This window comes from Mustela putorius, unplaced genomic scaffold (assembly GCF_011764305.1).
Source record: "Mustela putorius furo isolate JIRA1106 unplaced genomic scaffold, ASM1176430v1.1 tig00000224_pilon_pilon_pilon, whole genome shotgun sequence".
Lineage (NCBI taxonomy): Eukaryota > Metazoa > Chordata > Mammalia > Carnivora > Mustelidae > Mustela > Mustela putorius.
The window spans coordinates 30,699,764-30,719,102 of NW_025421321.1; the positions used below are offsets into that span (position 1 = coordinate 30,699,764).

Genomic DNA, 19,339 nt, shown 5'->3' on the forward strand with positions numbered 1-19,339 from the left:
TGGGGCTGAAGGTGCAAGCGCCTGACAGTTACCTCAGACACGCCCATCAACAGCTTCCTACTGAGGATTTGGGCGTTTCAAATGGCGCCTTCCCTCTACACCATGTGTATGTGCTGCAGTCTCAGCCACCTGCTAAGTCTACAACCTCGGGCTGAGGCTGCCGACAACCTCTCCCTATCCTTCGGCCTCCTCTGGCCCCCTAGCCCTGCAACCAGCCATTGCCACCCTACCTAAAGTTAAGGTATGCAGTGTGCATTTCCTAGAACCAATCTGTGAGGTCTGAGCCCTTTTTCTTTTTAAATCTTTTTTTAACCAAGCTTTATGCCCATCATGGAGACTGAACTCAGAGGACTGAGATCTAGTCATATGCTGTTCTGACTGAGCCAGCCAAGCACCCATGAGCCCTTCTTACCAAGCCTTACTTGGTCACGGGGCTGGAGTGTGAGAACCTGCAAGATCCATTTCCCCACCTCCTTCAGGCTGTTTTCTTTTGGCTGAGACTTGCTTTGCCTACTGGAACAAATACTGGCTCGATTCTGAGCAGAAGCCAGAACCAGAAGTTCATGAGGTATGGGTGCCTTAAGTGACCAGAGTAGGGACTTGTAGTTATTCACATGCAGATGGTTCTGTGGCTACAGGTGGCCCTCTTGGGATTCGGTGTAAGCCTGACCCTAAAACAAGACAGGCCTACATGCTGAAGCACCACAAATTGAAGATTAGAAGGAATGAGTTTGAGGAAAGACACATCGTGTGTCTGTGTAGAAGAGCAGACAAGCTTTCATTCACTAACACCTAAATCCATGATAACGCAGAATGATGCGAGAGAAACCATAGGACTTCGAGAAATGTAGTTAAGGGCGCAACACTCAGGTTATGATCCCATGGTCCTGTTTTTTTTTTTTTTTTAAAGATTTTATTTATTTATTTGACAGACAGAGATCACAAGTAACGCAGAGAGGCAGGCAGAGAGAGAGAGAGAGAGAGAGAGAGAAAGAAGCAGGCTTCCCGCGGAGCAGAGAGCCCGATGCGGGGCTCGATCCCAGGACCCTGAGATCATGACCCGAGCCGAAGGCAGCAGCCCAAACCACTGAGCCACCCAGGCGCCCCCCATGGTCCTGTTTTAACACCTGATGTGGATGAGTGTAGCTTAACAGTGAATTGATGTACCAATCTATACACTTAATTATTGACATTATGGCATACATACTGCTCAGCTTCTCTCTCCCACTCCCCCTGCTTGTATTCCCTGTCAAATATTTTAAGTTGCAGGTGTCATTGCAAAGTAATGTGGTAGGAGGAGGGCTCCATCTCACAACCCTGAGATCATATTAGCCAGTCAGACTGAACCAACTGAACCATTTCTGTTTTATATACTTTCCAACTGTATCATTAGGTATCTGTAAATATAGAGGATTGTTTTGTGCCCCAGTGGGGCAGAGATTTTGCATGTTTGTTTTTTTTCCTCGAGTGTTATTTATTCCTAACCCTTAATTTTTTATTAAGAAAAATTTCATAAAAGTTTAAAGAATAGCATGTATCACTCTGATATGCTATTTTAAAAGTTAACACTACAGGGGCACACTTAATGACTGAGCCACCCAGGCACCCCTATCTGTTCATTTATCAGGGAGATGAGCATATTGGGCCATTTAAAATTTCTCAATACTTCTGTTTAAAAACAAAAAAACAAAACCCACAAAACTTAAAGCACACAGAACTGAGACTTAAAGTCAACAGGCAAATATGAACTCATTTTTTTCTCTTCTTACATAGCTTTTTCAACAATATGAGAAGTAACTGAATGTTGGGAGGGAAGAGCCAATAAATTAATCTGCTTTTTGAAACAAAACATTTAATATTTTAATTAAGTTTTGTCAATACAATTTTAAGCAAGTGCCATTGGAAGACCAGGCCCAGGAATTCACAAAGGAAACAATCTTCCAAACAGCAAGGAACACCAAGGTGATCTTCCACTCCAGAAGCAATTTAGGGACCACAGTGGTGCCAGTCGGCCAGTGTTCATCCAATTACCGAGTGTTTACCTGGTAAGAAAAAAACTGAGTTCCACAACTTATAATAACAGAATTTTAATGATCAAAGAAATTTCGTGCAATTACCAAACTGCCCATTACCAAATCCCATTTTCACAAGAAATGACTGTAAAAATATGAACTGTTGTTATCACCTTGATGACCAACAAAGTAACATGTACCACCCTGTTCCCCTCCCAAAACTCTTTAAAAAATATACCTTTTTGACCCTGTAGGGAAATTCATAATCTATTTATACTTACCACATCATCAATTTTCAGAATGCTCCGGACAGTTTCAGTTGCTAGAGTCAGTGCACTGACTGAAACCAACAAAGGCTGGACAACCAGTTCCTCCAAAATGTTGGAAATACCACCCTGCCAAATAGCACAAATTGCTTTTAGTGTCTGTGATTACATACCTCACCAATTACACTGCTACCAGTATGACACAAGGCCTTTCGAACCTAGTTTTCCCTTGTTCTAGTCAAAAGTAAAATACTCTATTTAAGCTCTTCTCTATACTGAATGTTCTATTTAACGAAAATTTGGGAAAACTGTATTTTTAGTTTTGGGGGAATTCTGGATTCCCCCAATCCTAGACCCCAAACAACTCCATTTATCTTGAGGGAAAAAAAAAAAAAAAGATTTTATTTAACAGAGAGACAGCAAGAGAGGGAACAAAAGCAGGGGGGAGTTGGAGAGGGAGAAGCAGGCTCCTCGCTGAGCAGGACCCTGGGATCATGACCTGAGCAGAAGGCAGACGTCCAATGACATCCAGGTGCCCCAACAACTCCTAACTATTTTTAACTTAAAAATACCCAGGCAAAATTAGGTAATTATACCCATTAAAAATTCCAAGATCTTTAATGCTCAAATAATTCCTGAACCCTAATTCTGAATATGGCCAAGGCTGGTCTGCCCTGCCTTTACATCTCCCTCAAATCCCACTTTTAAATTGTTACTGCAACTATTCTCAGTCTCCCTTCTCTCGGGATTGCTGCATTATGTGATGATGGCCGTAACAGGTAACCATGCCTCCAGTCTTCCCTCCGAAAAATACTTTATCATCTTAGTCTCTTGGTTAAAAAAAAATTAGTAGTTCCCAACTACTGGAATAAAAGCAAAATAAAACTCCTCCACAACTGCCCCAATACTCAAAAGGCCTTCTCATTCTAGCTCTTATGGGAGCTTTTCCAACCTTAAAGTCCACTATATGACCAGCATATAACCCTCTAGACAAAACAAGTAATTTCTTGGTTCCTTTCACCTATAAAACATTTGTTTCCCCATCTGAAATTTTCTCCTCTCCTACCAAAGTTGCACCTTCATAAAGCTTTCCCTAACCAGGCAATGCCCTTCTCCTTTGGAGTTTGGTATTATTTTAAATAAATCAATAAATAAATCTATTTATCCTTGGATTGTAATTTTCCATTACATATTATTTGTCTCTTCAATAGAGATATTAATAAAGCACTAATACAAAAGGGAAGATTATTACTGTTGTGTTTATGCCACACAACTATACTAGGCTACTGGTCACAAAAGCAGCAACAATTAATATTTATGTAATGTTTACTCTATCCCAGGCAACTTAGTAAGAGCCTCCTAGCTGGCAATGCATTTATTTATTTATTTATTTTAAAGATTTTATTTATTTATTTGACAGACAGAGATCACAAGTAGGCAGAGAGAAAGGAAGGGAAGGAGGCTCCTTACTGAGCAGAGAGCCCGATTCGGGGCTTGATCCCAGAACCCTGGGATCATGACCGGAGCCCAAGGCAGAGGCTTTAACCCACTGAGCCACCCAGGCGCCCCCTGGTAAATACATTTAATCCTCACAACAGGCCTTTGAGGGAACTATTAACTGTCCCCATTTTTACAACTAAGGAAACTGAAGCACAGACTAAGTAACTCACTAAGAGTTACACAATCAATAAGTAGCAGAGTAATGAACAAATACTACTTTTCACTGAAAACATCCTCTTCATTCTTATTCACTGGCATAAATTAGTTGACCTGCGGTTCTTATACTTGGATCTTAGATTACTTTTTTTTTTTTTAAAGTAATCTCTGCACATAATGCAGGGCTTTGAATTCACAACATGAAGATCAAGAGTCATATGCTTTTCCAATTGAGCCAGCCAGGTGCCCCTAAACCCAAGATTACTTTTTTCAAAAGAAGATTTATTTACCTGAGAGTGAGTAAGCATGGTGGGCAGGGGCAGAGGGAGAGGGAATCTTGAGCAACCACCCCACTGAGCAGGGAGTCTGACCCCACAACTCTGAGACCATGCCTTGAGTCCAAATCAAGGGTCAGACATTTAATTGACTGAGCCACCCAGCTCCCCCAAAAGATTACTTTCAATTAAAAAGCTTTTGATCCAGGCAACCCTCTTGGGTCCTCTCTCTGTGAGCTCTGTACTCTATCTTTCAATAAACTTTACAACTGCTCAATAAATCTTGCTTTGCTGTCCACCAAAAAAACCCAAACAAACAAGTTTTTCAATAGACAATTATGAAGTTGTTAACATTTTAATCAATATTTTCTGTAATAATTAAAGACAAAATTATTACCTTTCGGACATTAATACCGGTAGTTTTTTCTCCTTGGGCATGCCGGTTTCTCAGTTCTGTTACTGTAGAAATGGGATTCAGGCCAGCATTTTCAGCTAGTGTAGATGGAATGACTTCCATAGCATCTGCAAAAGCACGAACGCAGTAGGATTCCATGCCACTCAATGTTCGTGAATATTCAGTTAACCGTAGGGCCAATTCTATCTCCGGAGCACCACCGCCTGCAATAAGAGCTCTGAAATTCACAAATACATTTTTAGCTTTTTTTATCCAACAAAAAGCTATTTTTAATAACTTACTATTTATACCTTAAAAATAGTAAAAATAGAAATGTTAACATTCAAATTGTTAGTGATGTATTACCTCTTCTTCACTAAACAGCGAATAACACACAGGGCATCATGAATGGAGCGCTCAGCTTCTTCAATCACCAATTTGTTAGATCCACGGACAACAATTGTAACTGTTTTTCCAGGGCTTGTACAGCCTGTAATCTATAGTAAATACACTCCAAGTTAGGTACAGAAATAAGGGTTAAAACAAACAAAAACAAACCCAGGTAACTAAAACCTGTATTATAATAATACTGTTACCTTGAGTAGTTTGCCAGAACCATTTAAATTGACCTCCTCAGCTAACTCAGCTGATCCCAACATGTCGGCAGTAAATTGGTCAATATGAGCAACTGGCTTGGTTCCAATTGTCTGGGAAAAATATCAAACCCACAAATTAAGACATTTGATTACCAGATATTTTCACACAGAAGCTACAAATATTTTACCTTACAAATGAATTCGATGTCTTCTCTTTCAATATCCTTAACCACCATAATCTTCATTTTGTTCAGGAAATGTAATGCAAGATCACTAAGAGCATCTCTAAAACACAAAACCAGTGATTAGGCCAACGCTAGATTTAAAAAATATACTGTTAAACTGTGTTTTAAGCTATTCATCATTACTGTTTAAATGATTAATAACTCAATTAGTATAGGAAGACGCTTTAAATTTAGTTGACCAAGTTTATGAGCTCAAAACTCTTTGAAGATTTCCAATGGATCATATTAAAATGTACCCCAGGCAACACTATTTGTAAAGAATACAATAAAAGGTAATTACTGTCATAGTTTTTAATACTAAATGAATGTATCTTTGATAATTGAAACTTTATTGATATTTGATGAATTTAGACGTATGATTAATTTAAGACTCCATAAATTTACGCTTTCTCACAAATTACCTGAACAAAGCTCCTGACAACCCCGTGACACTGGAAGGGTGGATATTCTGATCCCTTTTCTACAGATAAGTTAACTAAAATTTTGAGAAGTTTACTTAAGGTTATCACCTATGATAGGACTTGGTAGGAGAACCAGGTAATCAAACTCTTCATCAAGGTTTCTATATAAAATATTCATCCCTAGTATTTCCTGGCATAACATTTGTTAATAGAATACAAGGGACTACATCTACTTATTAGAATAAAATACTGAAGGAAATAAAAGGGATCAGTTCAAACTTTGGAAAATTCCTTTGTTCCATGAGCTATCTCTTGCAATCTCCTCAAAAGAACTTCTAAATTTCAAGGCAAGCAATTCCATGGACCTTTAAGTAAATGCCTCTTTTAGCTAGCTAAGCAATTCTAAACCAAATGTATCAAAAACAAAGCATTCCATTTGCTCGATATTTAGGATCTTGGTCTAGAAAGAACATACAGTTGACCCTGGAACAATGAGAATTAGAGGCACCAACTCCCCCTCTCCAGTAAAAAATATGCATGTAACTCCTGACTTCCCCAAAACTTGACTACTAATACCCTGCTAACCAAAGCCTTATAGAAAGCCTAGCTAGCCAATATGCTGTATTCTTACAATAAAGCTAGAGAAAAGAAAATGTTAAGAAAACCGTAAGGAGGAGTGGCTAGCTGGCTTAGTTGAAATATGCAGCTCTTAATCTAAGCGTCATGAGTTCCAAGCCCCTTGCTGGGTGCAGATATTACTTAAAGAGAACTTAAAAACCACAAGGAAAATACATTTACAGTACTGTTAAAAAAAAAAAAAAAATCCACATTTAAGTGGACCCACATAGTTCAAACCTGAGTTGCTCAAGGGTCAACTATATAACCCACACAGTTAAATCATCACAGTGCAAAGAGAACCCACTTTAGAGGATTTATCACAATGCAATGTCCCAAAATGCAGATTCATTCTAGATTTCTAGTGATCTACCCACTCCAAATGTTTCTTAAAAAACTGCTTAAAAAAAATTTGCTAAAATAAACTTGTCATTCAAAGCTCAACAAAATAAATAGCTTCCACACCTCAGAATAGACTTCTGTATGAGAAGGACATTACATCCTGTTTTTTTAATTTGCTTCACTAAATTGAGAATATAGGCTCTCTCCTCCCGCAGCACTCGGTCCATCTGGACATAGTCAGAAACTACTATTTGATTATCCATCTGTTGAGAAAAAAGAACATCGCATTAATAAATTGTGCTCTAAGAGTTTTGTGGGTTTTTTTTTTTTTTGGTGTTTAAAAAAGTTTTTAAGTGAAAAGGACAGCTTTTTTTTTTTTTTTAAAGATTTTATTTATTTGTCAGAGAGAGAGAGAGAGAGAGAGAGAGAGAGCACAGGCAGACAGAATGGCAGGCAGAGGCAGAGGGAGAAGCAGGCTCCCTGCCGAGCAAGGAGCCCGATGTGGGACTTGATCCCAGGACGCTGGGATCATGACCTGAGCCAAAGGCAGCTGCTTAGCCAATTGAGCCACCCAGGTGTCCCAAAAGGACAGATTTTTTCTTTTTTCTAGAAAGGCTTTTTTGTTTTGTTTTAAGATTTTATTTATTTATTTGACAGACAGAGATCACAACTAGGCAGAGAGGCAGGCAGAGAGGAGTAAGCAGGCTTCCCACTGAGCAGAGAGCCCGACGCAGGGCTCGATCTCAGGACCCGAGATCATGACTTGAGCCAAAGGCAGAGGCTTTAACCCACTGAGCCACCCAGGCGCCCCTCAAAAGGACAGATTTTTAATGAAAATACTAGGTATCATAATAAATTCAACCAAAACCAAGCCTAACAATAAATTACAGGCATACATAGAAAAGGTCTAGGAAAATGAATATATATACCAACGGTAACTCAGGTCTTTAACTTTCATCTATACACCTTGTTGTATTATTTATATTTTTTGCAAGTACACTTTGGTAATTTTAAAATGGTTATCCTTGTTCCTGAATATGTCAATTTTTTTCATAGAAAGATACGCATTACTGAAATTTCAGTTGTATCCTTTTAACTCTATGGCTTGTTAGAAAAACTGGTATGCTAAAAGGTGGTATGAGGGACAAATCTTATTAATTAAATGTGTATAAAGCAACATTAATTTTTCTATGGGTTTAATGTTTGGGAAACACATGACTCAACAGGAAACCTATATGCCAATACAATGTAAAACAAGAGCAAATCTGAGTGAAATGACAAGATCAACCACTCCCTTTTGGAAAAAGCACTTACGATCAAAAGATAAGAAAATACCTTTTTTTTTTTTTAAAGATTTTATTTATTTATTTGACAGACAGAGATCACAAGTAGGCAGAGAGGCAGGCAGAGAGAGAGAGAGAAAGAGAGGGAAGCAGGTTTCCTGCAGAGCAGAGAGCCCGATGCGGGACTCGACCCCAGGACCCTGAGATCATGACCTGAGCCGAAGGCAGCAGCCCAAACCACTGAGCCACCCAGGCGCCCCAAGATAAGAAAATACCTTAAAAAATATTTCTTTAGAGTATAAATAGCTGGTTTCAACTTTCATTTGTGTAAATATAGGACAAAAGATCTGTCTGCTGCTACAGGATGGATGGTGTTTTTCAGAAACCTACAAAGAAACTGGAAATTCCACTTACTCTGTAACTTTTAAATAACCTAATTTTATTATTTCATACATAGTGCCCCTACTGTTCCTTGCCTTCATCTATGAGTCAACGCTCAATTTCAATGACAGCCTGATCTGTCATGTCTGGCATCTAATAATTTCCCCTTTTGTCTCAATTCTATTAATTCTTTCAGAATTTATGATCTTTACCACTAGTATCACTATACTGTATTTTTAGAATATTGAACACAATCCAAACTATTAGAAAGTTACATACATAGGGAACTAATTTCATTTGCTTTACTTACATCTGTTTTGGGAGCAGATAAACAAAATTGAATAAGTCCAATCTTAGCCTTTTCAACTCTGGTTATGCCAGAATTTGCCACCTTTTGAGTAAGTACCAGCCCTTCCACCAGCTCACAGTCATCAATTGTGCCACTAAGGAAAAAGGAAACAAAGAGGACACAGTTAACAAAGGGTGGAAATCTGTGAGTTTAATAGGTTGCTAACAGATTAAAAATCTTAAGTCCAATAAAATACAAGTCGGTCTCACATTTATTACTGCCCCAATTCCTAAAATTCTTTGATCACACTAATACCTTGCCATCATAACAGAATATAAACAAATTCTTGAGATTCCCACATTAATAAAAGTTCTTAATTTTAAAAAATAATTTATTTGTCAGAGACAGAGAGAGCACACAAGCAGGGGGAATGGCAGGCAGAGGGAGAAGCAGAAGCCTGATGCATGACCTGATCCCAGTACCCTGGGATCATGACCTGAGCTGAAGGTAGAGGCTTAATTGATTAAGCCACCCAGGTGTCCCTTTAATTTTTACTAAAATCGTAATTAGAAATGCTTACCCAAGTTTCTTAACAATTTTAATGTCTCTAAGATCTACACTAGTAGCTGTGGCTGGATCAATCACTTTCATCACTGCATTTACACTCATTGGAGAAAGCAGACTTGAATACTGAGAGACAACCTAGAATTTAAAAAATTAAATACAGTCACTTTCACACACACACACACAAAATCCTGGTTCTTTAATAACTAAGATCTTCAAGAAGAAATCTTAACCACTTTTTTGGGGTGACAGGGAGAATGGGAACATGACACAACATTCCAAACTGTCTTCTCCACTCAGCTGTCCATCACAAAATATGTAGGGCACAAAATATGTAGACTTCTTTTCCTACTTAATTAACCTATTAGATGGGACTGTCTAGATTAGTAGCTCTAGAAAATCCAAAAATCAAATTATATGTAGATGTTTTTTACCTAAAATCAATCTGTGAGCAAATGCTCTATATGTGCACACATAATACTGAGGGACTAATAAAAATAACTTCTGGCTAACGCTTTACTAAGAACTTACTGTATGTGAGACAATGGTCTTAGCCCTTTATGTTTATATACCCGATCAATCTTCAGATGAAGAAATTCAGAGTCACACAGCTTAGTCAAGTGATGAGCCCAGCAATAAACCAAGCAGTCTAGACTCTTGTGACCCTGCTATTCTGTCCATATTAGGTCTGAGGACATTCAACAGTTATCATGTATGTCACTAACACTATCCAGCTCACTGAAAGATGAATGTATCAAAATAATGCTGATGAAAAAAAAATGAGGGTGGGGGACACAGGACATGACAGAAGACAAGAACATTAAGTTTGCAGGAAATTAAAAAAAAAAAAATCAATGCCTTACACTTGAAAACTAAAACAGCAGCACTGGTTATAAGTTAAGAGGGACCACGGATGGGCAAACCTGTCCTGGGTTCCAATCTCCACTTATCCCTTACTAATAAGTCTTGGGATTAGTTACTTAACTTCACTAGATCTATTTTCCTGTCTATAACATGGACGTACAGTTTATCTGACAGCCCTGAAGGAAGAGATTTGACATTAACTAATTCAGTTGTACAAATAACCTCAATTACCCAGACACTCCAGACCTTACGTTTATGGACTGCAGAGCATCAAAAATCACAACCTAAGAGTTACAATTCTTAACAAGCTTTAAAAAGTAATTTTAAAATGATCCCTTAGTACTGGTCTCACCTTGGAGTTCAGGGACGTGGTAGCACTATTTAATAAGGTTTCTCTGTCACTCAGTTCCACAGGTCGAGACATGTCAGTCAAGATTTCTATACCCTTTTCCAAAGCCTTCTGGAATGACTCAGAAATGATGGTTGGATGAATCCCTGTCATTTGTTAAAATTTAGTTATTACAACACATAAACTACATATGACACCCCTTAAGATTTTTTATTTATTATAATTTCAGAGTAGTCATAATTTTTAAAATGATCTCTATTAACTTAGGCTTCAGTTATAAATAAAACAGTCTGAACAACCTTAACTGCTATTATGGCAAATAACTTATTTCCATTAATCTGGCGGTCAATTCTGCACTCATGCGATATTGACACCTTTCAAAACCACAAATCTATGTTATAAATAGAGTAAGTGACTGGAGAGTCTCCACTATGATTAAGCAGTATTTACCAGAAGAAACTATACTACCTTTCCCAAATCTTCATTCTCATCTAGAATCTAAGATCAGTACCGCCACCACACCTTATTTTAGAAAAGCAAAAATTTTATCAAGTTCCATTCAAAATGAAGGCTGGTTGAGGAAAAAAAAAAATGAACAAAAAGAAACAATGTTCTTATTCATATAATAAACACAGCAAAATTTAGCCTAAAAATTCCTAACAAAATTAGTTATTCCAAATCAAATACCAAATCTATTACTAACTTTTGGCCTTTGTTTAGTAATAAAACATGTCCTATGTCCCACCTACCTTTTTGAAGAAGCTTGGTACAGGAATCTAAGAGAGAGCCAGCAATGATGACTACTGATGTGGTACCATCTCCTGCTTCTATATCTTGTGCCTTAGACAGCTCCACCAGCTAAGTAAACAGAACATGCTAAGTTGCTCAGTGAGAAAGGTAAGGACCCAATAACATCTAAGTGAAATATAAATGAATAGCCTTCATATCAGTGTCAAAAACAATGTGATTATTATCAACACTGTAAAACTCAATATAATTTTTTTTTTCAAAATTATTTATTTATTTATTTGACTGATAGAGATCCACAAGCAGGCAGAGAGGAAGGCAGAGAGAGAGAGGAGGAAGCAGGCTCCCTGCTGAGCAGAGAGCCCGATGCAGGGCTCGATTCCAGGACCCTGGGATCATGACGAGAGCCGAAGGCAAGAGGCTTTAACCCACTGAGCCACCCAGGCGCCCCTCAATAAAATTCTTGACTTCTTGGATTTCATTTTATTTTTAAGTTTCATTTTAAAATGATTGATATATTTGTGACTTGCAAAATTTTGCTCATATACTCTCTATAAGAATCTGTTATGATTTTTTGATCTATGGTTATACATTTTTTTTCTCCCCAGCTATTAAAAGTTCCTGTCATAAAGTGTAAATGATGTTGCACCAAAGGTACCCTGTAGACTTGGAAACTAAAGAACGGGATTATGGAAGACACACGTGTCAGTTTGGAGTCCTTTGGTTGTTTATCTGAATTGACCCTGGATAAGCCTAATCTGATTCATCTTAAAAGTCACCTTTATGTAATCAAACATAACTTTTTGACAGGAATTTCTTTTTGCAGATATGGTGACTTCTCACTTATACTGAAATCATCATCACACTTAAGCTGGATTGGTAACTGTTTAATAAACCTCAGTATTTTAGACACTTGATTTTGTGCACAATTAAGATTACACTGCTCTCTTCCAACCAACACCCACTGAACTATTAAAGACATTTCATGTTTTTATCTTCTTCTTCCTCTACTATTCAGTACATTCCTATGGACAAGAAGACTCATGTTTTATTACAACCTTGCACTGAAGAGCACAATGTTAGGCACACAATGTATCCTAAAAACATGCCTGTTTTAACACAAAAAAGAATTCAGTGTTTATACAATGTGATCAAATAAAACAAAATTAACTGTTTACAAATATCAAGCAATACATTAAAAAAAAAAAGGCAACCTCATCTAAAATTATACTTACCATTCTGGCTGCTGGATGTAACACTTGCATTTGTTTCAGAATGGTGGCTCCATCATTTGTAATGGTCACATCGCCTTTTCCATCTTGAATCTGTCAAGTTTTGTTTTTTTAAAAAAGCTGTATTTCAAAAATTATTCTTTACCCAGCACAATGACACCCTAAAAGCTCTATTAATTTTAAAGTTTCTTGGTAGATAAGTTAATTTATGTTTGCCTGGTTTACAACTGTGCTTAATTTCAAATTCTCTTACATTACTAGAGTGATTTAAGAAATATGCAGCAACAGTCTAACTTTACAAATGGAAACACCTGGCTTTACTCCAGCTATTTTTTTCATTTGTTTGAAAGTAAAGGAAATCTAGACACACAAAACACAAAGCAGAACTACTACGAAGAATTACTAACATTATTGGGTTCATATCCATCATTAAGAAATGGTACCATGGAACCTTCCTACACTGTTGATGGGAATGCAAGCTGGTGCAGCCACTCTGGAAAACAGCATGGAGGTTCCTCAAAAAGTTGAAAATAGAGCTACCCTATGACCCAGCAATTGTGCTACTGGATATTTAACCTAAAGATACAAATGTAGTGATCTGAAGGGGCATGTGCACCCGAATGTTTATAGCAGCAATGTCCATAATAGTCAAACTATGGAAAGAACCTAGATGTCCATCAACAGATGAATGAATAAAGATGATGTGTGTGTATATACATACAATGGAATATTATGCAGCCATCAAAAGAAATGAAATCTTGCCATTTGCAAAGACATGACAGAACTAGAGGGTATTATGCTGAGTGAAATAAGTCAATCAGAGAAAAAACAATTATCATATGATCTCTCTGATATGAGAAATTTGGGAGGCAGGGCAGAGGGCTGTGGGGGGTAGAGAAGGAAAAAACAAAACGAGATGAGATCGGGAAGGAGACAAACCATAACAGACTCTTAATCTCACAGAGCAAACTGACGGTTGCTGAGGGGTGGGGGAGTAGGGAAGGGGTGTTTGGGTTATGGACATTGGGGAGGGTGTGTGCTATTGTGAGTGCTGTGAAATGTGTAGGCCTGATGATTCACAGACCTATACCCCTGGGGCAAATAATACAATTTATGTTAATAAAAATAATTAAAAAAAAAAAAAAGAAGAAAGAAATAACACCATAAATTTTCAAAAAGCACCACAACACAGTAAATACAATTCTTATATTCAAAAAAGTAACTTATGTCTTAGTATTTTCAACAAAGGATAAACAGGCTCACTAGCAGGGACAGATTTTAAAACATCCACACAGAATAATACCATCTGTGTATCATCCAGATAATCCTTCATATGGTTTCTCTCTCATTTTGGGTGTTAATTAGCACTGAATTAGAGGGTATATTTCTCAAAACTGGATGGTCTGGAATGCACTGCAATGTTTTATGCTGCCTGTCAGTCACACCAGAACAACTGAAATTCCACAGAACCATGCAGGGCCACAGTTACAGCAACAAGGAACGTTGAACTCAAGCATGTATAGCTACAGCCTTACTCTACTTCTCATGTAACAACACAACCGATAACAACTTTTGTGTATGTACTTTCACTGCATAAAGATCATTAAAAATACATGAATTATACTTAAGTCCTGCTCACCCCAAAGCAATCTATTAGTCTTCTAAACTCTCAAAGTACTCTTCTAGCACTTTTTGCTCTTTAGGCAGCATATCTTAACCCACTATTGAGAATCTGCAGTGTAGACAGCAGCACTCAATATGTAATGAATAATCTGGTTTTTTTTGTTTTTTTTTTTTTACCATTTTGTCCATTCCTTTTGGTCCAAGGCTTGTTCTAATAGCATCAGCAACAGCTGTAAACAGAAGGAAGAAATCAGAACCTCTTTAAAAAAAGCAACGTATTTCTCCTCTCAAATGATCATCTGTCCTTATTAGGATATGGTGTGCAACCATTTACTCTGTCTATTAAAGAAAACTCACTGCCTAATAATAATCTACTGGAAACCCAGTAATTTATTCCTTTAACTGTACGACACTCACCTTTTGTTGTTAAAGTCACTGTACATAATACTTGTGCCCTGCCTATGGTAGAATAAAATTTGAGGATTTACCTAACCTTCCTCTAAGTATCAAAATAAGCACAATGTAATTATGAACTCAAAATGGAGACTGCATTTTTTCTCCATTCCTTAAGAGAACACAAGCAACAGGAGAGGCAAGACTTCCTACTATATAATTCCCCTTATTTGTCTATTCTGTCTTCTCTAAATACAGAGTGTAATTTTTGAAGGCTAAGACTTGTCCACCGATGTGAAGATGTTGCCCATCTTTACACACCCTGCCACCAAATAAACCCAAACAAAACCCCCAAATCTTAACCCAAACAAAAACCCTAGCTTTCAGTCATCATCGGTACATTACGAAACATCGATGGGTATATAGTTTACCATTCCAAAGTTACTTACTCTTACTAACTTCCCTAAGAATGTTTATTGGTCCACTGAAGGGAAACTGGAGTTGATGAACAGTCAAGACAAATCCCCTTTTCTTTGAGAAGCCCAAGACTCCCCTTCCTCACATACCACCTCACCCCATATACACAGGGCTGAGATTGTGCCCTAATCATCCTATACTCCACAACCAGCATACTTCCTTTTACTGCATGAATAATACATAAAGACCTTAAGGACAAAAAAAATTTGCTATAATTAAAACTTATTTTCTATTTAATTGTCTCATAATTTTGGACTGCTATTCCTAATTATCCAGTCAATATTAGCCTCTCAGGAGATTTTAGTGGACCCCATGGCCATGATTCACCAATAGACCAATTCACTTTAAGAATGCCCTCACACTCATCTACATGAAGTTAGGAAAACACACCCTATCCAAAAATAAAAGATTTCAGACTGCTTACATCTCCCAAAGCATCTGATTTTTAAGATACAGTATGGCACACAGCAGAGTCTGTTAAAAGGAACTCCTGAAGAGTACTAGAACTAGTATTACTTTTCTGTGTGTTTATGGTTTTTACATTATCAACCAATTTTCGGGGGGCATGCTTTTGAGATAACATCCAAATAAAAAACTGACTCCCTGAATTATCCTGAAAATGCACCTAAACTAAAGCAACTTTTCTCCATCAAGTTTGTTGGGTTTTGTCTGACTTGGAAAGACTAGTTGTGCCCCTCTGAGTTCTCATTTAAAAAGGTCAGGTTCTTTTCTTTCTTTTTTTTTTTTTTTTTTAAGATTTTATTTATTTATTTGACAGAGATCACAAGTAGGCAGAGAAGCAGGCAGAGAGAGGAGGAAGCAGGCTCCCTGCTGAGCAGAACCCTGGGATCATGCCACCAGCCGAAGGCAGAGGCTTTAACCCACTGAGCCAAAGGTCAGGTTCTAAACAATGAATTCTGTTACACTTAAAAGAAATTAAAAAAAAAAAAAAAAAAAAAGGTCAGGTTCACAGATAATTCAGGTGGCCTCTGCTCACCAGGCCCTTCAAGATTTGGCCCCATCCTACCCTTTCAATCTTTACCTCTCAGGTCTTCTCGCACTTTAATCTCTAACTGTAATGAAAAACGCACTACATTTCAATACTCAATATACATCAGCTAAGATCTCTAAGTCTTCGTTCTCATTTTTCCAGGCTCTTCTGTCTCAACAACTACTCTTAATTCTCACAACTCCGGTGGGGTGGGGGGGGGGGGAGTGCGAACACTTTCTTCAATTTTATGGGTTGGCTAAAGGTCGAAGGTCACAAAGCCACTCAGAAATGGTTAACAGAGAACTGTAACTCAGGTTTTCATTGCTATTATATACCATACAGTTATAGAAAACAAAAAAAACACCAATAAATCGTCCATATTTCTAGACTTGCTTGCGTTTGGCTGGACATGCAGGGAGAACGTGAATGCACAACCTGGCTTTCCACACGCTCCATCAGAACAGGTGAGTCTCCTCCACAGCCCAGTACAAAGGGCCCCGCCCCAACGTAAGCGCGGAGTTAACCAAATTCGTTTCATCAGTTGCGCCAGGAGCGTCTTTAAATATTTTTATAGGAACATTTGAAAACTAAAATATATTCTGCAAACAACATTCCAGCACCAGTGGAATCCATACGCATTTAAACGACAGCGCTTATGTGTCAGATCCCAAGGGACGGCTGCTTGCGGTCGTCGACATCTTTCCCCTGAAGCGTGATTACCGACCGGGGAAGAAAAATTACGAGCGTGTAAGACCAAAAGGGCCAGCCTCAAGATCTCCATACTTGGCCCTGGGAATTACCGGCAGAATACATAAGAGATCCCTCAACTGAGCTGCCATCCCCGGAAGGACTAGATTATCTCAAGTAACAGAAAAATGAGCTTTAGCAACCCAAGTTCAGGATGAGAGTATAAGCTCGACCCCGCACGGCCTCGGGTCGGACTGAGGGAGCGATACCTTTGGCCGCCGAGATGTTGCTGAAGCGGATTTGGGCCGGCTTGTCGCGGTCCTGATAGGCGCTTTTGCTGCGGCCGCCGGCAGTCCCGGCTGGTGCCCCGGTTCGGGGTGCCACGTTCTCCGGCATGGCAAACTTGGCTGGGTCTGCGTGGGCTCGCGAAGGACGGATGGACCCGGATTCCAGCCGGCCGTAGACTAACGGAACGCGCCCACCGCCTTCACGAAGCTTCCAGAAAGCAGCGCGGACGCCGGGAGGAGGAGGCGGAGAGGGGGCCTGCCACGCGGCGCGGCGCCGACGTGACGTAGCAAGCTGCCCGCCGCGCGCCGGTTGAGGCGGCTGTGGCTGCCAACTGGGGGTTTACTAGGAGCATTGGCCCCGGGCCCGGGGTGGAGGCTCGCTGAGGGAGGACGTTTGCGAGGCAGCCAGGAAAACCCATGATTTTAAAGGCGGGCGTTGGGCATCAACATCACCCGCTGCCCTGGCCTGGGTCGTGAGGTCCCTTCCGTTAATTCAAACCCTACGCGTCTCAGAGGTGTTGTGGGCTCCCGGATTACATATGAATGGTCGGGGCTGAGCTGGTTTTTGCTGGGCGGCTTAGTCTGTATTTTGTTCAATTTTGTTCGTTTTGAAAGAGAGTTGGAAGAGAGGTTTGGAATGGGTGCCTGTTTTCATTTGGTTTAAGTGTTGATTGTCTCCTATTGATTGTTACTGGGGGGTAGTTAGAGGTATAAATACTTCTTGTTAAATTGCAGAGACTTTTGCTTTGAACCTGTGATTGCCTGCCAAACCGGGACTGCCTGTCTTACAACGCCCTCGTTGTTACTAGCTTCTTACACATAACATGAACCACTTACAGGGAGCCAAATTATTTTAGCTCAGTTGTGTGCTAGGTGCATTGCTAACCCCTTTAGATATTTTATCTCTTTAAATCTTCACTATAATCCTATGAAGTGGACGCTATAATAATTATAATTATAATAGTAATAATAATTATCGTTAATTTTTAGTAGATAAGGTAGCCAGCCAAAGCACAAAGAACTTACAGGTAAACCTGTAAGTAAATAGATTGAAACCGTATTTCCATTCAGAGCAACGACTTCCCAGATCATGAGCTGAACTGCTGGGCTCCTGTTACCACTTTTCATTATGGAAGTTCATGTAAGATAAGTTTGTTTAATGTTCTTTCACAAATAAATATTAAGCGCTTATAAAGCAGGGATGTCTGGGATATATTGAGTACTTAATCCTATTATCTTTAGGCGCTTTTACACACCACGAGGAAATGAGCATTAAAAGATGACCCTTCCTAAGGTGCTTTCTACTTCTATGCCTCTGGTGCTGACTTCTATTTTATTTTTTAAGATTTATTTATTTATTTTAGAGAGAAAGAGTATGAGTGCGTGAGCAAGGTGGGGGGTGAAGGGTGACAGGGAAAGGGAGAGGGAAAATCTAGCAGAATCCCTGCTGAGTGCAGAGCTCATTGGGGGCTCCATCTTATGACCCGCCCCCATCATAATGCAAGCCAAAACCAAGCTAATTTCTATTTAAAAGGACCAGACTTCTTTGATGTAGCTCATCAATGTCATGATTACTTGTTAAGACAACTGATGTGCAGTCGTGGAAACAAGTGTGTGATGCTAGAAACAGTGTTAATTTGGGGATCCAAAATCCTGGCTTCAAAGTTCTACTTTGCTAATTATTAACTATGGGATCTTTGGCAAGTCATTTAAGTTCTTTTGGTCTCATTTTCCTCACCTGTATAATAGGATTAAATTACATGATCTCTAAAGGCTGGTTAGATCCTACTAGTTGTATCAGTGTAAGTTGTAGACCTGTTAGCCATAAAAGAGCAGAATTTGGAAGATGCCATTACTGGCTTTTTTGTCCCCATGGGGTAACACAATTGCTTTAATTAAAGTTTTCAAGTTCTAAAGATATTTTTTTCTTTTTCTGTGACAAATTGGAATTACTTTTTATCCCCCCAAATTACCAATTACCAATAAATAAGTGCTGAAAATTTGATTGCTTAAAAGTGTCAGTATGCATTAATTCCCCATTAGAATGGGATTACGTTAAGTATTAAAATGTGCAAACTTGTGTATGCTATGCAAAAGCACTGTTGCTAGTGAAGAATGGAAATATTGAAAAAAAAAAATCTTGTCAGATCCAAGCAGATGTGAGAATGTTGGCAATAGCAATAGCCTTACAGAGATTCTTTAATGATTTGTAAAGTAGGTTTTATAAAACAGTAATACTTGGCCATCCATCCAGGTGAGGGTTGTCTTGCTTGGATGGATGGTAAATGACTTGCTTAGCCTCTAATAACAAAACTGAGCTAAGCTCTGTTTGGGTTTGGAAAAGGGGAGAGGGATGTGTATATGTTTTCT

General features: G+C 38.8%; 1 protein-coding gene across 1 annotated transcript; it reads right to left on the bottom strand.

Annotated features, from left to right (window-relative positions):
• Window positions 1-1,835: 1,835 nt before the first annotated feature.
• On the bottom strand, window positions 1,836-17,227 carry CCT4 (chaperonin containing TCP1 subunit 4). The gene is made up of 14 exons (XM_045077888.1): window positions 16,952-17,227; window positions 14,312-14,364; window positions 12,515-12,604; window positions 11,282-11,390; window positions 10,536-10,678; window positions 9,336-9,457; window positions 8,777-8,909; window positions 6,926-7,065; window positions 5,388-5,484; window positions 5,200-5,310; window positions 4,970-5,100; window positions 4,607-4,841; window positions 2,294-2,407; window positions 1,836-2,042 (listed from the first exon to the last, which is right to left on the bottom strand). Exons 1-14 carry the CDS (start codon window positions 17,076-17,078, stop codon window positions 2,028-2,030), a joined length of 1,620 nt encoding a protein of 539 aa, XP_044933823.1. The 5' UTR covers window positions 17,079-17,227; the 3' UTR covers window positions 1,836-2,027.
• Between the last annotated feature and the right edge of the window lie 2,112 nt (window positions 17,228-19,339).

Coding starts and splice junctions, on each gene's coding strand:
- CCT4 (XM_045077888.1), bottom strand. CDS start 17,078: ATGCCGGAGAACGTGGCACCCCGAACCGGGGCACCAGCCGGGACTGCC. Junction 10,679..11,281: donor TACCAAGCTTCTTCAAAAAG/GTAGGTGGGACA, acceptor AACAAATGACAG/GGATTCATCCAACCATCATT. Junction 5,485..6,925: donor ATACAGAAGTCTATTCTGAG/GTGTGGAAGCTA, acceptor TTTGTGTTTTAG/AGATGCTCTTAGTGATCTTG.